The 23,397-nt window shown below is 41.9% G+C and overlaps 1 protein-coding gene across 3 annotated transcripts in view; it reads left to right on the forward strand.

The window, feature by feature from the left end:
* XYLB (xylulokinase) overlaps window positions 1-22,447 on the forward strand; it is a 277,360-nt gene extending 254,913 nt beyond the window's left edge. For all 3 annotated transcript variants that reach the window (XM_073629999.1, XM_073629997.1, XM_073629998.1), the window contains 2 exons: window positions 11,457-11,551; window positions 20,830-22,447. In XM_073629999.1, the coding sequence (XP_073486100.1) occupies window positions 11,457-11,551; window positions 20,830-20,901 (167 nt within the window). In that variant the 3' untranslated portion in view covers window positions 20,902-22,447. The remainder of the gene's footprint in view (window positions 1-11,456; window positions 11,552-20,829) is intronic.
* Window positions 22,448-23,397: the final 950 nt, after the last annotated feature.

A 23,397-nucleotide genomic window follows, 5' to 3' on the forward strand; every position in this document is an offset into this window, starting at 1 on the left:
CCCCATACACACGAGCGGAAATTGCAAAAGTCCGATGAGATCTTTTGGTCCAAAAATGCGACCGTGTGTATGCTCCATCGGACTTTTGCTGGCGGAATTCCAGGCAGCAAAAGATTGAGAGCATGTTCTCAATTTTTCAGTCGGAAAAATTTCCATTCGGAAATTCCGATCGTCTGTACCAATTCCGACACGCAAAATTCCTACGCATTCTCGGAAACAATTCGACGCATGCTCGGAAGCATTGAACTTCATTTTCGCAACTTGTCGTAGTGTTGAATGTCACCTCGTTCTTGACGGTCGAAAGTTCAGCGAACTTTTGTGTGACCATGTGTATGCAAGCCAAGCTTGAGTGGAATTCCGTCGGAAAAACCATCCAAGATTTTTCCAACGGAAATTCCGCTCGTGTTTACGCGGCATAACTCATGCCATTTCTAGTTTGGATGGGAGTATACAAATTATCTAATTTTTGTAGGAAAAGGGTAAATGATGTAATTTTGATCTATAAGACAGCCTCAATGCCAGGGTGTATTGAGAAAACGTATTCTGTCTAGACACTGTACTAGAATTTTTGATGTTAATAAATAGTACTTTTACCAGCTACGAGTACATTGTATTCTAACTGAGCTCACACACATTTCGAAAGTCAACTAGTATTTTTGTATGATAAATTGAGGTCTTGTACGTACTTGTTTTTGTCAATTTCAAATTTTTTTTTTATCTTAAAATAAAACTGTATTAAAAAAAAAAAAAGAACTTAAAGCAAAATAATTTACATTCAAAGTGGAGTTGGGGCAGGGTAAATAATACATGTAAACATTTTTTAGAACAAAATGTTAAAATTATGTAATTGATTAAGAAAAACAAGCTGGGTTGGGCTTTCATAAAAGTAATGGTTACTTGTGGATAGGACTTGTGTTCTAGAAGGTGTGCACTAGGGATGAGCTTGATGTTCGGGTCGAACACAAGTTCAACTCGAACATTGGGTGTTCGCCCGTTTGCCGAAGAGCGAACATTATGGGGCATTTGCTGCAAATTTGAGCGCCACAGGACTCCCCATAAAGCACTGCGAGGTCGCAGTGCATTGCTGTATGATGATTGGCCAAAGCATGCACCTGACCTGTATGCAGCATCCTCTGCTAAGAGAGCCATAATTGGCCAAATCGTGGCTCAGGGGGACTAAGTCCACGCCCCACACCATACAAGGCTGCTTACACGGCGGCCGTGTGTAGTCTTGTTGGTGTGGACAGAGAGATAGCTTGATTTAGATTAAGCAGGCAGGTTATTCAGTTAGTGGCAGTGTATTTGAGATATATATATATATATATATATATATATATATATATATATATATATATATATACAGTTGTGCTCATAAGTTTACATACCCTGGCAAAATTTATAGAGAATATGAATGATAACACAAAAACATTTATTTCACTCTTGGTTAGTGTTTGGCTGAAGCCATTTATTATCAATCAACTGTGTTTACTCTTTTTAAATCATAACGACAACAGAAACTACCCAAATGACCCTGATCAAAAGTTTACATACCCTGGTGATTTTGGCCTGATAACATGCACACAAGTAGACACACAGGTTCTTGAATGGCTATTAAAGGTAACCATCCTCACCTGATCTGTTTGCTTGTAATTAGTGTGTGTATAAAAGGTCAATGAGTTTCTGGACTCCTGACAGATCCTTGCATCTTTCATCCAGTGCTGCACTGACGTTTCTGGATTCTGAGTCATGGGGAAAGTAAAAGAATTGTCAAAGGATCTGCGGGAAAAGGTAGTTGAACTGTATAAAACAGGAAAGGGATATAAAAAGATATCCAATGAATTGAGAATGCCAATCAGCAGTGTTCAAACTCTAATCAAGAAGTGGAAAATGAGGGGTTCTGTTGAAACCAAACCACGCTCAGGTAGACCAACAAAAATTTCAGCCACACCTGCCAGGAAAATTGTTCGGGATGCAAAGAAAAACCCACAAATAACTACAGGTGAAATACAGGTCTCTCTGAAAACATGTAGTGAGGCTGTTTCAAGATGCACAATAAGGAGGCACTTGAAGAAAGATGGGCTGCATGGTTGAGTCACCAGAAGAAAGCCATTACTACGCAAATGCCACAAAGTATCCTGCTTACAATATGCCAAGCAGCACAGAGACAAGCCTCAAACCTTCTGGCACAAAGTCATTTGGAGTGATGAGACCAAAATTGAGCTCTTTCACCACAACCATAAACGCTACATTTGGAGAGGAGTTAACAAGGCCTATGATGAAAGGTACACCATTCCTACTGTGATACACGGAGGTGGATCGCTGATGTTTTGGGGATGTGTGAGCTGCAAAGGCACAGGAAATTTGGTCAAAATTGATGGCAAGATGAATGTAGTATGTTATCAAAAAATACTGAAGGAACATTTGCATTCATCAGCCAGGAAGCTGCGCATTGAGGCGTACTTGGACATTCCAACATACCAATGATCCGAAACACAAGGCCAAGTCGACCTGTCATTGGCTACAGCAGAATAAACGGAAGGTACTGGAGTGGCTATCTCAGTCTGCTGACCTCAATATCATTGAGCCACTCTGGGGAGATCTCAAAACGTGCCGTTCATGCAAGAAAGCCCAAGAATTTACAGGAACTGGAGGCTTTTTGCCAAGAGGAATGGGCAGCTTTACCATCTGAGAAGATAAAGAGCCTCATCCACAAATACCACAAAAGACTTCAAGCTGTCATTGATGTTAAAGAGGGGAATACACGGTATAAAGAACTGGGGTATGTAAACTTTTAGTCAGGATCATTTGGCTAGTTTCTGTTGTCATTATGATTCAAAAAGAGTAAACACAGTTGATTGATAATAAATGGCTTCAGCCAAACACTAACCATGAGTGAAAGAAAAGTTTTTGTGTTATCATTCATAGTCTCTGAAAAATGGCCAAGAAATCATAAATTCTGCCAGGGTATGTAAATTTATGTAATGTATTGTCGGGTCCCGGCAATATAGATGAAAATCATTGATAAAAAACGGTATGGGTCTGGTATGGATATTAAGGGAAACCCAGCACCCAAATTAAAAAAAAAATGGTGTGGGGGCCACCAGGCACTATATACTCTGAACAGCAGTATATACAGTATCTCACAAAAGTGAGTAGACCCCTCACATTTTTGTAAATATTTTATTATATCTTTTCATGTGAGAAGACTGAAGAAATGACACTTTACTACAATGTAAAAAAGTGAGTGTACAGCTTGTATAACAGTGTAAATTTGCTGTCCCCTCAAAATAACTCAACACACTGCCATTAATGTCTAGACCACTGGCAACAAAGGTGAGTACACCCCTAAGTGAAAATGTCCAAATTGGGCCCAATTAGCCATTTTCGCTCCCTGGTGTCATGTGACTTGTTAGTGTTACAAGTTCTCAGGTGTGAATGAGGAGCAGGTGTGTTGAATTTGGTGTTATCGCTCTCACTCTGTCATACTGGTCACTGGAAGTTCAACATGGCACCTCATGGCAAAGAACTCTCTGAAGATCTGAAAAATAGAATTGTTGCTCTACATAAAGATGGCCTAGGCTATAAAAGATTGCTAAGACCCTGAAACTAAGCTACAGCACAGTGGCCAAGACCATACAGCGGTTTAACAGGACAGATTCCACTCAGAACAGGCCTCGCCATGGTCACCAAAAGAAGTTGAGTGCACATGCTCAACCTCATATCCAGAGGTTATCTTTGGGAAATAGACGTATGAGTGCTGCCAGCATTGCTGAAAAGGTTGAAAGGGTGGGGGGGGTCATCCTGTCAGACCATACGCTGCACACTGCATCAAATTGGTCTGCATGGCTGTCATCTCAGAAGGAAGCCTCTTTTAAAGATGGTGCACAAGAAAGCCCGCAGTTTGCTGAAGACAAGCAAACTAAGGACATGGATTACTGGAACTGGAACTGTGTCCTGTGGTCTGATGAGACCAAGATAAACCTATTTGGCTGAGATGGTGTCAAGCGTATGTGGCGGCAACCAGGTGAGGAGTACAAAGAGGGCGGTGAGAGTGTCATGAACTGGAGCTGCATGAGTGCTGGCGGCACTGGGGTGCTACAGTTTATTAAGGGAATCATGAATGCCAACATGTACTGTGACATACTGAAGCAGAGCATGGTCCCCTCCCTTCGGAGACTGGGCTGCAGGGCAGTATTCCAACATGATAACAACCCCAAACACACCTCCAAGACGACCACTGCCTTGCTAAAAAAGTTGAGGGTAAAGGTGATGGACTGGTCAAGCATGTCTCCAGCCCTAAACCCTATGGAGCATCTGTGGGGCATCCTCAAATGGAAGGTGGAGGAGCGCAAGGTCTGTAACATCCACCAGCTCCATGATATTGTCATGGAGGAGTGAAAGAGGACTTTAGTGGGAACCTGTGAAACTCTGGTGAACTCCATGCCCAAGAGGGTTTAGGCAGTGCTGGAAAATAATGGTGGTCACTCAAAATATTGACACTTTGGGCCTAATTTGGACATTTTCACTTAGGGGTGTACTCACTTTTGTTGCCAGCGGTTTACACATTAATGGCTGTGTGTTGAGTTACTTTGAGGGGACAGCAAATGTACACTGTTATACAAGCTGAATACTCACTACTTTACATTGTAGCAGTAAGTGTCATTTCTTCAGTGTTGTCATATGAAAAGATATAATAAAATATTTACAAAAATGTGAGGGGTGTACTCACTTTTGTGAGATACTGTATATACTGCTGTTCAGAGTATATAGTGCCTGGGGGCCCCCACCCCATTTTTTTTTACATTTGGGTGCTGGGTTCCCCTTAATATCCATACCCGACCCAAAGGGCCTGGTAAAGGACTGGGGGGGGGGGGGGGGCTATGCGTTTTTTTTCAATGATTTTCGTCTATATTGCCGGGACCCAACAATACATTACAGCCGCGAGTAGTTTTAAATTACATTTTTTCCTTTAGAAATGTGATTTTGCTGTGGTATTGTTCTAAACAAGGGAAAAATGCGCTACTTTACAGGCATACTAAGGACACCCCCCCAAGCATGATATTTAAAGGAATATTTCATTTTTGTTGTTTCACTTTAAGTATTATTAAAATTACTGCTCCCAAAAAAATGGCCGTTTTTAAAACTTTTTTTTTCATTGATACATGTCCCCTGGGGCAGGACCCGGGTCCCCAAACACTTTTTATGGCAATAACTTGCATATAAGCCTTTAAAATTAGCACTTTTGATTTTTCACATTCGTGTCCCATAGACTTTAATGGCGTTCGCGTGTTCAAGAAAATTTTTTGCCTGTTTGCATGTTCTGCTGCGAACCGAACCGGGGGGTGTTCGGCTCAATCCTAGTGTGCACACACCAATGCTATTCACCCAGTTAGAGTGCCTTGCAAAAGTATTCACCCCCTTGGCATTTTTGGATTTGCATCATTTAATTTACAGAACAAGCCCACAACTTTGAAGATTTTTTTATTGTGAAGCAAACAACAAATAGGACAAAATAACAGAAAAAGTCAATGTGCATAACTATTCACCCCCCTTAAAGTCAATACTTTGTAGAACCACCTTTTGCGGCTATTACAGCTCCAAGTCACTTTGGATAAGTCTCTATGAGTTTGCCACATCTTACCACTGGGATTTTTGCTCATTCCTCCTTGCAAAACTGATCCAGCTCCTTCAAATTGGATGGTTTCCACTTGTAAACAGCAATCTTTAAGTCTGATTATAGATTTTCTATTGGATTGAGGTCTGGGCTTTGACTAGGCCATTCCAACACATTTACGTTTCCCCTGAAACCACTCAAGTGTTGCTTTAGCAGTGTGTTTGGGGTCATTGTCCTGCTGGAAAGTAAACCTCTGTACTAGCCTCAAATCACACACAGAGTGGTACAGGTTTTGCTCAAGAATATCCCTGTATTTAGCACCATCCATCTTTCCCTCAACCCTGACCAGTTTTCCAGTCCCTACTGCTGAAAAACATCCCTACAGCATGATGCTGCCACCACCATGTTTCACTGTGGGGAGGGTGTTCTTTGGGTGATGTGATGTGTTGGGTTTGCACCAGACAGCTTTTTCTTTGATGGCCAAATAGTTCAATTTTAGTCTCATCAGACCAGAGCAGTTTCCTCCATACATTTTGGGAGTCTCCCACATGCCTTTTCGCAAACTCAAAAGGTGCCATTTTGCTTTTTGCTGAAAGTAATGTCTTTCTTCTGGCCATTCTGCCATAAAGCTCAACTCTATGGAGCGTACGGCTTATTGTTGTCCTATGTACAGATACTCCAGTCTCTGCTGTGGAACTCTGCAGCTCCTCCAGGGTTACATTAGGTCTCTGTGTTGCCTCTCTGATTATTGCCCTCCTTGCTCGGTCCATGAGTTTTGGTGTGCAGCCGTCTCTTGGCAGGTTTGCTGTTGTGCCATGTTCTTTCCATTTGCTTATGATAGATTTGATGGTGCTCCTAGGGATCATCAAAGATTTGGATATTTTTTTATAACCTAACCCCGACTTGTACTTCTCAACAACATTGTCCCTTACTTGTTTGAAGAGTTCCTTGGTCTTAGTGGTGCCTCTTGCTTAGGTGTTGCAGCCTCTGGGGCCTTTCAAAAAGGTGTGTATATGTAATGACAGATCATGTGACACTTAGATTGCACACAGGTGGACATCATTTCACTAATTATGTGACTTCTGAAGGTAATTGGTTGCACCAGAGCTTTTTATGGGCTTCATAACAAAGGGGGTGAATACATATGCACATGCCAATTATCAGTTTTTTATTTCTAAAAAATAGTTTTATGTATATATTTTTCTAATTTTACTTCACCGACTTAGACTATTGTGTTCTGATCCATCACATATAATTCAGATTAAAAAACATTGAACTAAAGGCTGTAATGTAACAAAAATAGGTAAAAAGCCAAGAGGGGTGAATACTTTTCAAGGCACTGTATAGAGAGAGAGAGAGAAAGGGGTGAGAAATTGAGTGAAGAAAGCCAAGTTATTGTTCTTCATTGACAGCATCCAAATGTCTTAGTAATCTCACTTGCTTTTCCCTCACTAATGATGTCCCAACAACAGATCCTTTCATCATTCCAATTTCTGGCATTATTCTCGACAATCAACAGCAGAGCGGGTCAAAATGGTCAGAGAATTGTCATTTGTCAGCAGAAGCCCAATAAGAAGGAGATAAGGACTAAGGAGCAGTGACATTCATCTGCATAAAAAATTTATTTTGTAATCTAGAGTAAAGTGTTTTGGTATTGTTGCATTGAGCTGTTCATCTACAGTCAGTTTCTATGCAGTTCATGTAGTAGTCGCAAATAAATATCACATTTAAATCCATAGCTTTCATTAAAGTGATCCTGCCATGAAGATCTTTGTTCAAGCACTTTGATAGAGTGACAACTCTCTGTCCTTTTCTTTTAATTGTTCTCCTGTAATTTATAGTAATTTGTGTCCCCCCAATGTGGATATTTGTCTGCACTTCCTCCTTCACTGTACTGTTAAAGTGTTACTAAACCCACAACGGTAAAATCAGTCTGTTTATGCAGTAAAGCATGCTTGTTATACTCACTGTGCAACCTAAGGGGTTAATCCTCTGCATTTTGTAAAAAGGCTGTTTGATCCTGTCTTCTCTGATCCTCCCCTTCTTCCACAGTCCCCAATCCGTCTGCTGATGGAGCCTTGGGGGCACTCTGCACACGCTCAGTTTGGTGTGTATTGCTAGAGAGTTTTTTTTGCATGTGATCGGAACAGGACCAATCAGCACTGTTCAGACAGAGGGTCAGGGGTCCTGCAGCCTCATAGGACAGTCAAAGTAGAATGAAAAATCCTCCTACAAACTTTAATCAGGCACTCATAGAATTCATAAGACTGCTATATACTGTTCATGAGAAAAGGCATTTAGCAGTTTATATTTAAAGTGCCTTGAAAAAGTATTCAGATTGGATGGAGATCGTCTGTGAGGAGTAATTGTCAAGTCTTGCCACAGATTATCAATTGGATTTAGGTCTGGACTTTGACTGGGCCATTCTAACAAATGGATATGCTTTGATCTAAACCATTCCATTGTAGCTCTGGCTGTATGTTTAGGATCGTTGTCCTGCTGGAAGGTGAACCTCCGCCCCAGTCTCAAGTCTTTTGCAGACTCTAACAGGTTTTTTTGTAAGATTGTATTTGGCTCCTTCCATCTTCCCATGAACTCTAACCAGCTTCCCTGTCCCTGCTGAAGAAAAATATCCCCACAACATGATGCTGCTATTCACCATGTTTCACGGTGGGAATGATGTGTTCAGGGTGATGTGCAGTGTTAGTTTTCCGCCACACATAGCGTTTTTATTTTAGACCAAAAAGTTCAATTTTGGTCTCATCTGACCAGAGCACCTTCTTCCACATGTTTGCTGTGTCCCCCACATGGCTTCTCACAAACTGCAAACGGGACTTATCATGGCTTTCTTCTTACCACTCTTCCATAAAGGCCAAATTTGCACAACTAATAGTTGTCCTGTGGACAGATTCTCTCACCTGAGCTGTGGATCTCTGCAGCTCCTTCAGCGTTACCATGGGCCTCTTGGCTGCTTCTCTGATTAATGTTCTCCTTGCCCGGCCAGTCAGTTTAGGTGAATGGCCATGTCTTGGTAGGTTAGCATTTGTGCCATACTTTTTTGATTTTCGGATGATGGATTGAACAGTGTTCCGTGAGATGTTCAAAACTTGAGATATATTTTTTATAACCTAACCCTGCTTTAAACTTCTCCACAACTTTATCCCTGACCTATCTATTGTGTTCCTTGGCTTTCATGATGCTGTTTGTTCACTAATGATCTCTAACAAACCTCTGAGGGCTTCACAGAACAGCTGTATTTATACTGAGATTAAATTACACACAGGTGGACTCTATTTACTATTTAGGGATATTAGAGTAAAGGGTGCTGAATACAATTGCACTCCACCCTTTTCAGATATTTATGTGTAAAAAAACATTTATCATTTTCTTCCACTTCACAATTATGTGCCACTTTGTGTTGGTCTATCACATAAAATCCCAATAAAATGCATTTACGTTTTTGGTTGTAACATGAGAACATGTGGAAAATTTCAAGGGGTATGAATACTTTTTCAAGGCAATGTACTAAAATAATTGCATTTCCATGTTCTGTGTACTGTGGAAGACCAGATATAGTGAATGCAGGGTCCTGAGTTTAGTAATTCTTTAAGTACTTCCACAAAAGCTGGCAGCAGTCCTGGCCCACCCCCAGTTTGTCAAAAACTTAAAGATGAATTCCAGGTATGATATTGTATATATAATTACACTGGTCAAGCTTAGACCAATGTAACTATGCAATACTATACTTGGCCAAAGCCCCTGGAAGCAGGAAATCACTGAAGAAGACACCGCAACTCCACTTGCTTTCAGGTCTCGTATCTGGTGGCCGCCCTGCTGAATTCTGAACACAGATGGTCAGCCACTCAGCACGGTTGCCGCTGAATGAATGCAAAATGTTCTCTGATTTGACAAGGTAAAGAGGTGGGGTAGGATGTCACACTTTCCACCTTGCAAGAGAGAAATACTAACTTAACTTCCTGTTGTGAGCTGAAACCCACAGCTTTTTTATGGATTGATTGGTGTTAGTTCTCCCAGTGTCCTTTGCTATACTACTCCAGCACTCCCACTCTCAGATCTTTACAACATAAAGGGGGTTATTTACGAAAGGCAAATCCACTTTGCACTGCAAGTGCACTTGAAAGTGCACAGAAAGTTCACTTGGAAGTGCAGTCGCTCTAAATCTGAGGGGAAGATCTGACATTTGTGGAAGCTCTGCTGATTTTATCATCCAATCATGTGCAAGCTAAAATGCTGTTTTTTATTTTCCTTGCATGTCCCCCTCGGATCTACAGCGACTTTACTTCCAAGTGCACTTTCAGCGCACTTTCAAGTGCACTTGCAGTGCAAAGTGGATTTGCCTTTCGTAAATAACCCCCAAAGGCTAATTATTTTGTATTCCTTGATGAGAACTAGGAGGGACACGTGACAGTTTTAAATTTCTGACAAGATCAACAGTTTTTTTGCACTTATCAAACAGATATAACAAAATGTCTCAAAAGACATATTTAAATGGACCTTGACCCTACTTACCCACATTCTCTTACTGCACACCTACCCCCCTACCCCTACTCAGTCACAGTCTGACATTTATTTCTCTAAATACCTTTTTCTTAGGCTCAAGCACGTCCTAGATTTTAAACTAGGCGAAAATGACATCCCAGTTGGTTGCATCTTTCTGGGATACTGACCTCATGCATCTCAAGATACCTCGGGGTACTCTACAGAGAATGCACTGTTGCACATCATGTTGCTGGTAATAGTTTTAAAATTTTAATTTCACACCACTTTTTGTAATGGTGATAGTGGGCGCCAGGGCTAGAGGGTGTATTTTCAGAGTGGGGACACAAGCAGCACTAAAATCTTCAAGTTTATCTCTCTTGATAAAAGCTTCAGAACTCACCAAAAGTACTTTGTAAAAAATAGCAATAAGAAAAATAGCTGATGTTCCAACATGTGCACACTCTTTCCAAAACTAAAAAAAAAAAAAAGTTTTTTAATGCACTCTATCATTGTATTTAAAGAAACTAGGAACATCATTTAAAAAAGACTTTCCGCTCAGAGCATTTACAGTGAAACACGGCTCATAGCACCAACCTCAGTTTTATTCTTGATGTGATCCAAGACATTACTCACCATACCTTGGCCAATATGGACAGGTTGACATTGTTTGCCATGTTGAGACACAGGTGTGACATATTGTTTGCTATGTTGAGATAAAAGTTTGAGTCATACACCTAAAAAAGGCCATTTAGCACTTTCTCCTGTGAGTGAGTTTCATTTTTTGTTTCTACTACATTGGCAGTCAGTGTTTGTGCCCACCTACACTGGTGGTCAGTTTGCCCCCTTTATGGTCAATAAGCTCTTTACGTAACCCTCACTGCTTAATGTTAGTCTGTGTGCCTCTTCTTGGTGCTCAGTGTGCCTCCTGTCATTGGGGACAGTGTTACTCACAGGATTGGCAGAGAAGTGCTGGCAAAAGTGGAAGGAAGAGTATCAGAGAATTAGCAACAGAGGAGAAAGGGGAGAGCTCTCAAATATAAACCTAAGCTATGTTTATTTTTTTGATCACTGGGACTGGCCATTTTAGCCATCACATGGAATACATTGATCACATGGATCACCCTAACTGACTCTGTGTCTTTTGCTTTAGCCGGTCTGTAGCTTTCAATCATGTATTAAGATTATGTTTAAATGAAAAAAAAAAAGGAAAAAAAAGTTTTTTTGTTTAAACAACATTTAGCTCCCTATTTAACTCCTAAGTTAACCCTAAGAGGGCTAACTTTAGTGTCCTTGCCATTTGTGCTAGAGGAAGTACTAACTATACTTTGTATTTGCATTCCAGGTCATGCCCTGAAGTCATCACCTACTTCCTTTGCAGATGTTTTCAAACCAGCTCAGAGCAAGTTAGTTGTTACTCCGAAGTCTAATGCAGAAAAGGTAACATGTTAATGGGCTGGATCAAATATTCTGCTTGCCGTTGAACAAGATAGATTGGCTGTTGAAGTTTTTTAGTGCACACTACACAATCAAATGAAATGCAAAACATATAAAAACTGTGAAAAGAGAATAAGAAATGGACATTTCCATTACAAGCCCACGTTCACATTAGTGTAGCATGTGAATACGCAGAATGGTGTTCATTCATTGGTAATGGCACCTCAAACACACCAAGTGAGAACCGTGGTTTTGTGCACACAAGAACATGTGAAAAATGCTTGAAGCTCAAAAAGATACACAAGCTTCTTTGCCACATTTGTAAGTCAGCCCACTAAAATATATGGGATGCTCTATGCACGAAAAATGTGCATATGACTCACAATGCGCTTCTGTAGTGTGAATAGGGGCTAAGCCTACACATACAAGGTATGTATATTATTGCATCTTGTTTCCAGTTTATCTTACATGAGGGTTATGCTACATTCCCATTAATGTGAAGTTAAATCTGTTTCTCTGTTTGAAGGATTAAGGTATACTGCTGTATATGTGCTCTCAAGGAATAGAGCTGTAATATATGTTATTTCCATTATGCAGAAGACTCTGTGAAAAGTTCTCATTGATGTCTTTATCTCCTGCTGGCCACAGGCACTGTTCTCTGTCCTCTTCTATTTGTTCCTCTAAAAAATATACAAGCTATCTCCTTGTATGATCTCTAAGAATTTAAATACAGCCACATGCAAATTATTGTGGCCTGTTTGCACTGTAATAGTTGTGTGGTGTCATCCCTCATATGTCACTGCCTGTAACCTTGTATTGTCAAATACACTTGTAAGCATTCATTTTTTTCAAAAAGGTTTGAGTGTTTTCTGTTATGTAGGGGCTTTTGCATTGTTTGGTTAATGTTGCCCGGCTAAGCTGGTGCCTCCTGAGAGTCAAGGGTTACAACTGCTGGGCAGGATTTCCCAGGCTTGTTGGTGATACCACCCTCTGCTGCAGCAAGTGTAAAAAAAAAGCAGGAACTGCCTCTAGTTGAGGTTGGTCCGAGGTTGCTCCATGTATGGAAAGAGAGCTGGAGCTGTACATGTGATTGCTACATTGCTGCTAGATTTCCTCTTGGCGGGAACCCAGTTGGAGTTCTAGGACTTATGGGCTTGTGCAAGTGTTCAAAGGACTTGAAGGACATTTTCTATAGTTGATAAGGTATGACTAACCCAATGGGCAAGGAGCACCAGCAGGCACAGAAATAGCACTTTGTGAGAGGAAAGGATGTTTGTGAAGAAGTATCTGTACAAGTCTGTTATATATAAACCACCTTTAGAAAAAGAATTTTGGTGCTAACATATTGTAGCGCTGGTAGATTTTTGAATCTACCGCTGATAGGTTAATCTAATGGGTCACTTATTATAGGAAGTTATATTTGCCTCTGTTCCAGCTTGGCTGACGTTGCACTGTGCCGGTGGGTGTCGTTGTCGCCATGGGCCAGTGTTGGAAAAGCAACGTGTTGAAGCGTAAGTGTGCTCCTCTGTCCCAGAGATAACTCTGTGGAGGTGGTCCTCCAGGTTGCATTCTGGGAGAGGGTATTTATGGGACAGAAGCCATGTTCTGGGGTTCATTTTCAGCCACCTGCTGGCCCTCCTGGCTGACAGGTATGCGTTAAGAGTACCACCTGCGGCGTGTGGGTGGGCCCAGAAGCCTGTCTGGGGCCTACCACAGCAACAGAGGAACGGTCCTGAGCTGTCTATCCTGAGTGAAGAAGCTGGACAACCGAGGAGATCCCAGGGGAGGACCCGTCATGGAAGGATCATGCAGAGTGCTGGTCTGGAGAGGGGCCTGGTGACTCGGTTGGAGGACGTATCCTAAAGTAGTTTTACCGCATAGTACTGCCGGGTTGGCTTAAAGGTTCAAGTACCGTGTCTGACGCAAACCAATACATCCTGTGGCAGAGGATCGTACGGGTTTTATTCCAAACAAGTCTGTGGCAGAGACTTTTGTTCGTGCTACATACTGGCTGCTAGACAAGTGAGAGAGGTCTATCCAGGTGGGCAAAGATTGAATCCCACAAGGGGAGCACATTCAACTACAAGTGTTTAATTACTAAAAATGTTCTGGTGAATACTAAGGAAAGGTATTTGAGCTTCCCTGCAGCTTTCCTTCTGCCTCTTTCCTGCTACTTCCTTTATTTGTTCATTAAAGCATTGGAAAACCCACTCAAGTGTTTGGTGCTTATATCGTCCAGAGGTAAACTCAGTGGAACCCTAGACCCGGTGCAGGTGAAACAGAGGTATCGAGAGTGAAGGTAATAAGCCCGCTTTAAACCAGCAGCTCCAACGAGAGTTATTGCTACAATATATTGCATGGTCTGAAGTTATTTCAGGACATACGAGAAAGGATGCATGCATGCAGGGGCGGACTGATAACTCATGGGGCTCCCGGGCAATAGGAGATTATGGGGCCCCCAGGCAATCAGAGATTATGGGGCCACACAGTATACACACACACAGTATACACATACATGTACACACAGTATACACAGACAGAAGTAAAAAAACACACATTTATACATACTGTCCCTGGTTTTACTGAGGCTGGCAACCCTGATGGGGCCCCCTAGTGGCCCAGGGCCCTTGGGCAGTGCCCGAGTGGCTCAGTGGTCAGTCCGCCCCTGCATGCATGGCATATCACAGATATGGTTCACACCAGGGGACAAGACAATACAAAAGGCCTGCTTCTTACTGGTGACGGCAGTCCGGTTAACACTGCTCGACAGATATTGTATTCTTTCTTGATAAATTCAAATGACCTGTCTTTATTTGTAAACTGTTGGACATTTCTGTGCGCAATTGAAAAATAAAGGAATTACAAAAAACAGACAATATAAGAGAAGATAAAGTACAAAGCATCTGATTAATGGTCAAGCTAACCAGAGAGGGCTATATTGCCATTACCAGTGACTACAGTACTAGTATCCATGTGCATATAGCAGCCAGCCAGTCGGGAAGCAGAGGTGACTTGGCATAGGTGACGGAAGGCCCCAGTAGTGAAGGAGCTTGTGTGCTTAGGCTTCTTCTCTAACGATCGGAACCTCAGCCTTGGGTCCAACTCTCATTATGGGGCATCTTAGGGACTCAGCCTGTATGTCACAGAAGATGGAGTGAGGCCTCAGGGAGAATAAACACGTGTTATGTACAGAGTCGAGCTTCCTGGGATTCAGATTTAATAACCTTCAGAGTGAAGAGTTAAATGTATGGGTCATTGTCACTGGAATGAGGTGACAGGTAACTGGGCTGATGGAGTCTGGTGCATGTCATACAGCACCTGCTAAGAAATTCTGCATGGCAGGCGAGAAGTCAAGCCATTAACTTGGCATAGTTGACAGAGTACACCCCCTGCCTGCACCTGCAGTTAAGAAAAGAGACCAAGGCACGTGAAGCGCAAACATGATCAAACGTGATAGGAACTGTGACCAACTCGTGATCAGTGATGTCATAGAGTATACTGGCTTGTAATTAGCCATTGCAACAGTAAAAGGAGGATAAATGGTGTGGAAGCGTCCTACCTTCCATGTGGTCTTACTGCCAGAAACTATGCTGCCATGTTGCATCAGGTGTTGCCTTGGAAACTTCTTCTGCTGAACCCAGAACCGGAACCCTTGATCCTGGACACTGGATTGCGGTACTGGCCGACCATGGGGCTAGCACATAGGAGATTGGGATGCCCTGAGACTGATATGCCTGAAATTCTGGAGGAGGTCTTCTAATTTCTCTCCTTAGGCTCATTTCCTGAGCTGCAGTACATTGCTGTGTGTGTGCCTGTCCGATGAGGGACCTAGGGGTTGATGGTCTGCTGCAGTTGCACCTGTGTCACAGCTGGTGATGGTTCTGCCATATCTACTGCACTCTGCAGCTGGATCCCTGGGTCCTATGCCTTCCAGACCCAAAGGACTGGGGTTGAATCAGCACACGGGGAAACCCTTCGAGGGAGCAACACCTCCAAAGCCTCTGAGGAAGAAGGTATACCTTCGAAACACGTCAGCCAGCAGCGGTTCGTACGTCCTCTCTCTAGGACCCAGAGACTGCTATCAGTGGACAGACTGCCATATGTCAAAGACTGTTATAAGCGTGATTTTCTTTCTACCTTTGTGAGTAGTTTTTAATTATGTCTTTTGAATAAATGTACTAAAGGATAATGCACTAGGCTGGTGCGCCCTCTTTTTTCTGTTTTTTCATTTACACCTCCAAAGCCACCTGTCCTGGCTGTGCCTACCCATCTCGGTGGAGGGTGTATTGCAGCCTCCTGCTGCAACCAAGGAGGAACCTTTGGGGACAGAGAGGAGTGTGTATATATTTTCCTGAAGCAGGCATCACTAAATGGCAGACCGCGATCCAGATCCCAACTGGGTTACTTTCTCATCCTGAACTGCTGCGGTTGCCCCATTTAGGAGCCAGTTCTTTCCCTCAGCCTCCATCACTGTCATTCTAAAAGCAGTGGAGAGCAGGAGGCAGGATAGTAATGAACAGAGAGTGGAAGGCACAGCAGCACTGGATGGAGGGTGACAGTGGGAGCTGCATAAATTTACTTTCCAGATTAACCAGTAGATGAGTGATTGCTAGGATGCAGGGCAGACCTAGCAACCAATCATCAGTTTGTTAATCAGAAAAGTTTACTCCAGCAGCTCCCGCTGTCCATCCAGTGCTGCTGTGCCCCCACTCACCGTCCATTACTATCCTGACTCCCGCTCTGTGTACCTACAGTATGTAAGGTAGCAGAGTAAGGAGGGGACAGAGAACCTGGCTTTGAAGGATGGGAGGCGATGTAACAGCACAGAGAGTACTACTCTGAGTGTGGGAGGGGTTGATTTGAAGAGGGGATGAGAGCACTGCAGTGGGGGGGGGGGGGGGGGGGCACTACTGTGGGGGTGATATAAAGGGAAGGCAGATGACATTAATATGGGGGGGGGGTGATGTGAAGAGCTGCAGAGGACACTGCTCTGGGGGGCAGAGGACACTGCCTTGGGGGGGGGGGGGGGCGAAGTGAAGGGGAACAGAGGACACTACTATGAAGGGGCTGAGGGGGCATTTTCAGCTCATGGTACATTGAAATTAAAGTGATTGTAAAGTCTTGTTTTTTTTTTCTATTAAAATAACAAACGTGTCATACTTACCTGCCCTGTGCAAAACCACTGACCACAGCCCAGATCCTCCTCTTCTCAGGTCCCTAGCTGGAGCTCCTGGCCCCTCCCTCCTGTTGAGTGCCCCCACAGCAAACAGCTTGCTATGGGGGCACTTGAGCCACAGCTCTCTGTGTCCATTCAGACATGGAGCCACGGTTTGGGCAGCAGCCGCCTCTCTCTCCTTATTGGCTAAAAGCCGCTGCTGTGTCTCAGCCAATCAGGAGGGAGAGTCCTGTATGACTGAGGCATTTGTGGACATAGCTGGATCGAGAGGGGGCTCAGGTAAGTATTGGGGGGGGGGGAGCTGCTGCTGCACCCAGAAGGCTTTAATGCATAGAATGCACTAAGATTAAAAAAAACCTTCTGCATTTACAACCACTTTAATTTTAACTCAAAATAAAACTAAGTAAACAAAAACAACAAAGTTCGTGTTATGAGAATTGCTGTGTGCATTTATCTAAAGCCAAAACTTTTTTTTTAGTGTTGGATAGGGTAGGGAAGAGTTAAGTTATAGTAAATCCTATAAGGATTTTGCAATGTTTGCCCCATTGGGTAGCCTTCCCCTCACTTTGGTGTCCTTTTATGAAACTGAGATCAGCGGTGATCCCGAGTCTCACCGCTGATCTCAGCGCATTACCAGTTTATGAAACTGAGATAATCAGCGGAGAACATGTTCTCCGCTGATTATCTCAGCACAGTGAGAATTCACAGAAACGGCCAGTTTATGAAGGTGCGATCTCAGCACCTCACTAGCGATCTGTGACAGAATTCTCACTTTCTGATTCACCATTTCAGAAGTGGAGAATCAGAGTGAGAAGCATGAAACTGGCTGATATTCTGGAGAAAGCAAGAAGTCTTTTGACTTCTTTCTTTCACCAAACAGTCAGAGCACATCTTCCCCACCATTACACACCCCAAAACCAGCGGGATAGGAATTTATAGTGTGTATATATATATATATATATATATATATATATATATATATATATATATATATATATGTATATATATATATATATCTATATCTATATAGCTATATATATATATATATATATATATGTATATATATATATATATATATATATATATGTGTATATATACGTATATATATATATATGTGTATATATATATATATATATATATATATATATATATATATATATATAGCTATATAGATATAGATATATATCTATATCTATATAGCTATATAGATATAGATATATATCTATATCTATATAGCTATATAGATCTATATATATATATATAGATCTATATAGCTATATAGATATATATATATATAGATATATATATATCTATATATATATATATCTATAGATAGATATCTATAGATATATATATATTTCTTTTTAGATGTTCACGTCTCTGGCTGGGTTCACACTTGTGCGATGCGTGAACCAGCGTGATTCCTGTGCGGGCTTTCACATCGCACCTACATTGACATCTGCGCACCACTGCGGGTGTCAATGTAAAGTTAATGACACCCCCAGATCATTTCACAGATCGCAGTGCGAACTATGTAATGGTGCAGGAATCGGATCGCATGGGTGTTCACACCCATGCGATCTGATTCCAGTGCGGACCAAATAAAGGGTCCTGTACCATTTTGGTGCAAATGCAATATGATTTAGGGCCAGTTCCCACTGCTGCGGTGTCCGAGATCGGATGTGATTCGCACCGCACTGCAGTGCAAAATCACATCCAATCTCTGTGCAATGCGATTTCAGCCATACAGATAGTATTGCTAAATTTGCATTGCCCTCGGACCAAACTCTTACAGGACCCTTTTTTTGGTCCACAGCAGAATCGGATCGCATGGGTGTTCACACCCATGCGATTCGATTACTGTCCGAGTTTGCAGATCGCACTGCGATATGCGAACTGATTTGGGGGTGTTAACTTTTAGGCCCAGTTCACACTTGTGCGATGCCGGACATCGCACAGGCATCGCATGTTATTTGCAGCACACTGCCATTCACATTACATGCGATGTCTGTGCGGTGCGATATCAGCTGTACAGATAGTATGGCTGATATCACACCGCATTCGGTGCAAACACGCACAGGACCCTTTTTCTGTTCGGACCAGAATCGGATCGCATGTGTGTTCACACATATGCGATCCGATTAATGTCCGAACTGTCAGTTCGCAGTGCGATATGCGGGCTGAACTGGGGGTGTCGTTAACAATGTATTGACACTCCCCAGCGATTCGCATATGGCAGTGTGAACTGACATGCGAGTCGGTGCGATGCGGGAACCCGCAGTGGATTCGCAGTGTTCTCGCATCGCACCAGTTTATCAATTTTTATGTTTATCTATAATGAAATATATTTTATTTTAATTTATTAATAAATATTTATACTTGTATACTTTATTAAAATTATTTTTTTAATGATTATAAATGTATTTTGCATTTATATGAATGGTGTATAGCTGCTTTACATATGTGCATTACATTCATTTACTATACACCATTCACATTTAAATAGGGACATGTATGATCTTTAAATATTGATAAAAACAATGTTTTTTTTATAATTAGGTTAATGTATATTGTGTAGGGGGAATTTATCTTTATTATTTTATTAATATGTTGGGGAATAATGTGTGCTGATTTGTGTTAAACTTTTGTATTTTATGGTTCCTCATACTGTAATCCCGCTATATCACACGAGATTACAGTGAGAGGAGCCATTCTCAGGAGTTCCCGGCGTTTGTAGATCGCTCCTCAACTCAACATGAGAAGCGATCTACACACTTTCATAAACAGGCACTCAGAGGAGAGCGATCTCCTCTGAGAATGCCTAAGAACTGAAAAGCGGTATTTTACCGCACTTTCATAAAAGGACACCTTTGTATCCAGTAAATACAACGAGAAGTGAGAGGAAATCTCCTAGAGGTGAAGAACAATGTGCAAAATACAGTTCATGGGTCAAAGCAACCAATAACACTTCTACCTATAAATGATCTTATTCAAGTACACTAAAATCTTATTGGCAGGTACAGTATATGCTACTGCACTTTGAACATCATCATCCCTCATTGCATTGGTTTATAGTAAGTCACAGTTTGGATTCTTTCTTTCTTGGATTCAAAATTTGGGAAAACGTGTCTATGTTGTCTATAGCAACTAGTTGCAACTTTTATTCACTCCTCTGACTCAGTTAACTGTGAGTTAATTTTAGCTTGCGATTTTGATTTATGTAAAAAACACATTTTTTTCAGCAGAACAGTTAAAGCAGTAAAAATATGTGTAGTGGTTTTGCACGGAGCAGCCCGATTGCTCCTCTTCTCAGGTCCCACACCGGTGCTCCTGGCTCTTCCATCCTGCCAGGTGCACCCACAGCAAGCTGCTTGCTGTTGGGGCACCCAAGCAGGAGTGCTCCCGAGCCATGGCTCGCCCCCCCTCCATCTCCTGATTGGCTCACTGTCTGTGAATGACAGCAGCGAGAGCCAATGGCTCCTGCTGCTGCCAAAAGCCAATCAGGAGTGCAAGTTCTCGGAGAGGCAAGGTTCTTGTGGACATCGCTGGATTGAGAGGGGGCCCGGGTAAGTTTTTTTGGGGGGGGGGGGGCTGTTGCACACAGAAGGTTTTTTTACCTGTAAAAAACCTTGTGCCTTTACAACCACTTTAATTATAACTGCTTCTGCACTTAAGGTTTTCTGTTAGTTCACTTCCTAAGTCCCACAAATACCTGTTCGCCCTGATAGTGAAATCCACCAAATGCAGCTTCCTGTAGTGGTTGGACAATGATGCTGCACTGCTACTGGATTTAGAGCAGAGTTGCCACTCAGATGTAGCCTGTGCCTGCCTGTACTACAATGGGATGAGAAGATGTCTATCTGCATTGTCACTACTGAGTCACAAGCCTGTAGCTTGTCACTTAGCACACCCAGTCTTGCCCAATGTATTGTAGATTTGTTGCCTTCTTATAGGGTTTGTGCATCACATAGAGTAGTACCTGGATTTTGGGACCTATTTAGATTGTCATACAGGAGCCTTTAGCTGTACTTTAACAACAGCCCTATAACGCATGAAAAGAAGCCTAGAAACGACAGCTCCCTAACTGTGCCATGTTTTTTTCCAGATTTATCAGCCACTTCTGAAGCGATATGCTGAATGTGAGAGTGAAGTGATCAAGGAGACCAGAAACAAATGAAGATTTAAGCTAGAAATGGTTCTGTTAAAAATATCAAAGTATTTGTATTCAGTCAGTATTGGCACTTTTAGATGCAATAAGTAATAGATCTCTAACAGTATTTGAACACCACTCTCCTGAATGAATTTCCAGAGCACACCTATGACGTCCCTATCAGCTGTTGGAGAAAGATACCCACCTGGGACATGCCTTGGTCAGGGTTCAGGATTCAACTCTGAACAAAACTTTTCCTCCAAATTATTGGAAGAAAGACTTTCATTTCATAAATTGCTTGTTTTACCAAGAACATTTTGGGAATTCTTGCTAGGTGATATACAGTAGGTTACAGCTTCACTGAATATTTCCCAATATTTCTGTCAAATGTATATCTTGTTACATTATTTGAATTAGTGTTTGACAGAATTTTCTCAACATGAAACATTTCACCATTACATAACCACATACGATTGTCCTTAAAACTTGGGATGAGGTTTGCTGATGCCCTAGATTCATGAAGTTAGTGATTCGCAAATTTTGCCCAGCAAAAGTGTGCTGGTCCTTGACCAAAAAAAAGGAAGAACCCATAATGCAGTGCATAGCCTTTTTTTCTGGTTAGCTGAGGCACAATATCCAATAATTTGAAGGAATAGATAGCTCAGCTTCTTTCTATAAAAGGGTGGGCTCACAGCAGCCATATTACCAATGTGTGTTGGAGCTGTTGGGGAGAGATACTGTTTATCTAGATCAAACCTTCAAATGTATCACACTTTACTGCAACCAGCAGACAACTCTGAGTATCTTTGCAGCACTGTATATATCTCCATAGGAAAAAAAAACACACAAAACTGAAACAAAATCCGAGCCCAGTTGATCGTATAAGTAAATATAAAAAAACCCCACTTTATTAATAAAACAATTATTGAAAAATTTAATTTGGACCTTCGGTTTGTTTCTCTAGGTTGCTCAGTGGACTTTCAATACCTTGAAAAGTTATGTGTTCATGTTCTCTCAGCCCATGCCTTTTCATTATGTTTAATATGCTATACCCCTGCGTGGGTGAATGGTTGTCATTTTGTTATGCTTATTACAATAAAAATTAATGTACTAGAAAAATTAAATTTGCACTTACATAGAAGAAACTTGATCGGTGCACATCACCAACAATATCTTATCCCAATGAACGTCAAGACCCCCCAGCAGATGTAGAAGGTCCTCCCACTGGAAGTGGCAGTAGGAGTGATCACGGAAGAGAAACTGCAAAAGTGTCCTAAGCTGGAACTAGAGGGGGACCAAATCTGTGTGTGGTGTACGGCCACTGAGCTCACATGTTTCAAGGCCCCCTGTCCCTTCATCAAAAACGGTTTATCTAGCGAAACAGACACCACCGCCCTCTGTGTTATCTGCTGCCAATTTCTTGGCTCGAGGCCAATGGTGGGGAGCAATATCTGTGAATATTAGGCGCTCATGGCAAAATTTCAGTTGGGCTTTAAATGTATATTTGTAAAACAAAGTGAATAGAAAGCATTAGTTGAAATATAGACTTTGAAAAAATAAAACACCAAACCATTATAGTTTCTCTTTAGTATTTTTTTTTTTTCACTTTTAAAGTGTACATTTAAGATTGATTTGTGATACAACGCACAGCAGCCACAACAGGAGCTCTTGCTCGGGTCAGTTTTTCCAAAGCATCTGCTTGCAGGAATACCTGGACTCCGCAGACACATCCTCTTAGACATTACTTTGCTCACCGAGAGCCCCTTAGTGGCAGCTGAAACCCTTTTTTCAGTCATGCTGCTCCAGGAAATTACTGTGCACCTTAGTTTCACACCATCTGACTCCAGACTGCAGTGTCTGAAGCTAACACCAGCTGGATGAGCCAATGCCCTACACACACCTAACAGAAAATATACATATTTTTGCCGGAGACTGAAAAACATTTCCTTTAAAGCCCCTAGGGAGTAACTGTTCACCTCTGGGAGAATGCCATTTAGAACACAAACTTTAAACGAACACATATCTCTCCTGCATTTTATTCTTCTTCACCCTGGGGTGTCCTTCGCCCCCCAGCAGACCGCATAAATCAGACATGACAAAACCAAGACAGCCTCAGCAGGCAGACAACATACTAAGAACACAAAGCTGTTAAATGAAGGGTATACAAAAAAAAAAGAAATCTCATATGAAATTGGCAAATTTTGAAACGGACATTAAGCTAGGAAAATTCCTGAAAACTTCCCCAGAAGAAACTGCTTGGGGACATGGAGAAGCTAATAACATCTGATTTCCAATAAGTTTGTGCTAGCCTTAGGGTGCAGATTCCTTATGATGTTATCGCCTTAGCGATCAATCAGACAAAAGGCCAGGTCACGTAGAATGGCACAGCACAGGGACCCATTTTATGAGCAGTTTATCCTGCTAATAACAGGCAGGCAGAAAAAAAAATCTACAGAAAAGTAAAGAACTGTGTAAAGTCTATTGATCTGGGAGAAAACTGCATTTTTTTTGCCAAGTTGTTTC

The sequence above is a fragment of the Aquarana catesbeiana genome, linkage group LG05, assembly GCF_042186555.1.
Source record: "Aquarana catesbeiana isolate 2022-GZ linkage group LG05, ASM4218655v1, whole genome shotgun sequence".
Lineage (NCBI taxonomy): Eukaryota > Metazoa > Chordata > Amphibia > Anura > Ranidae > Aquarana > Aquarana catesbeiana.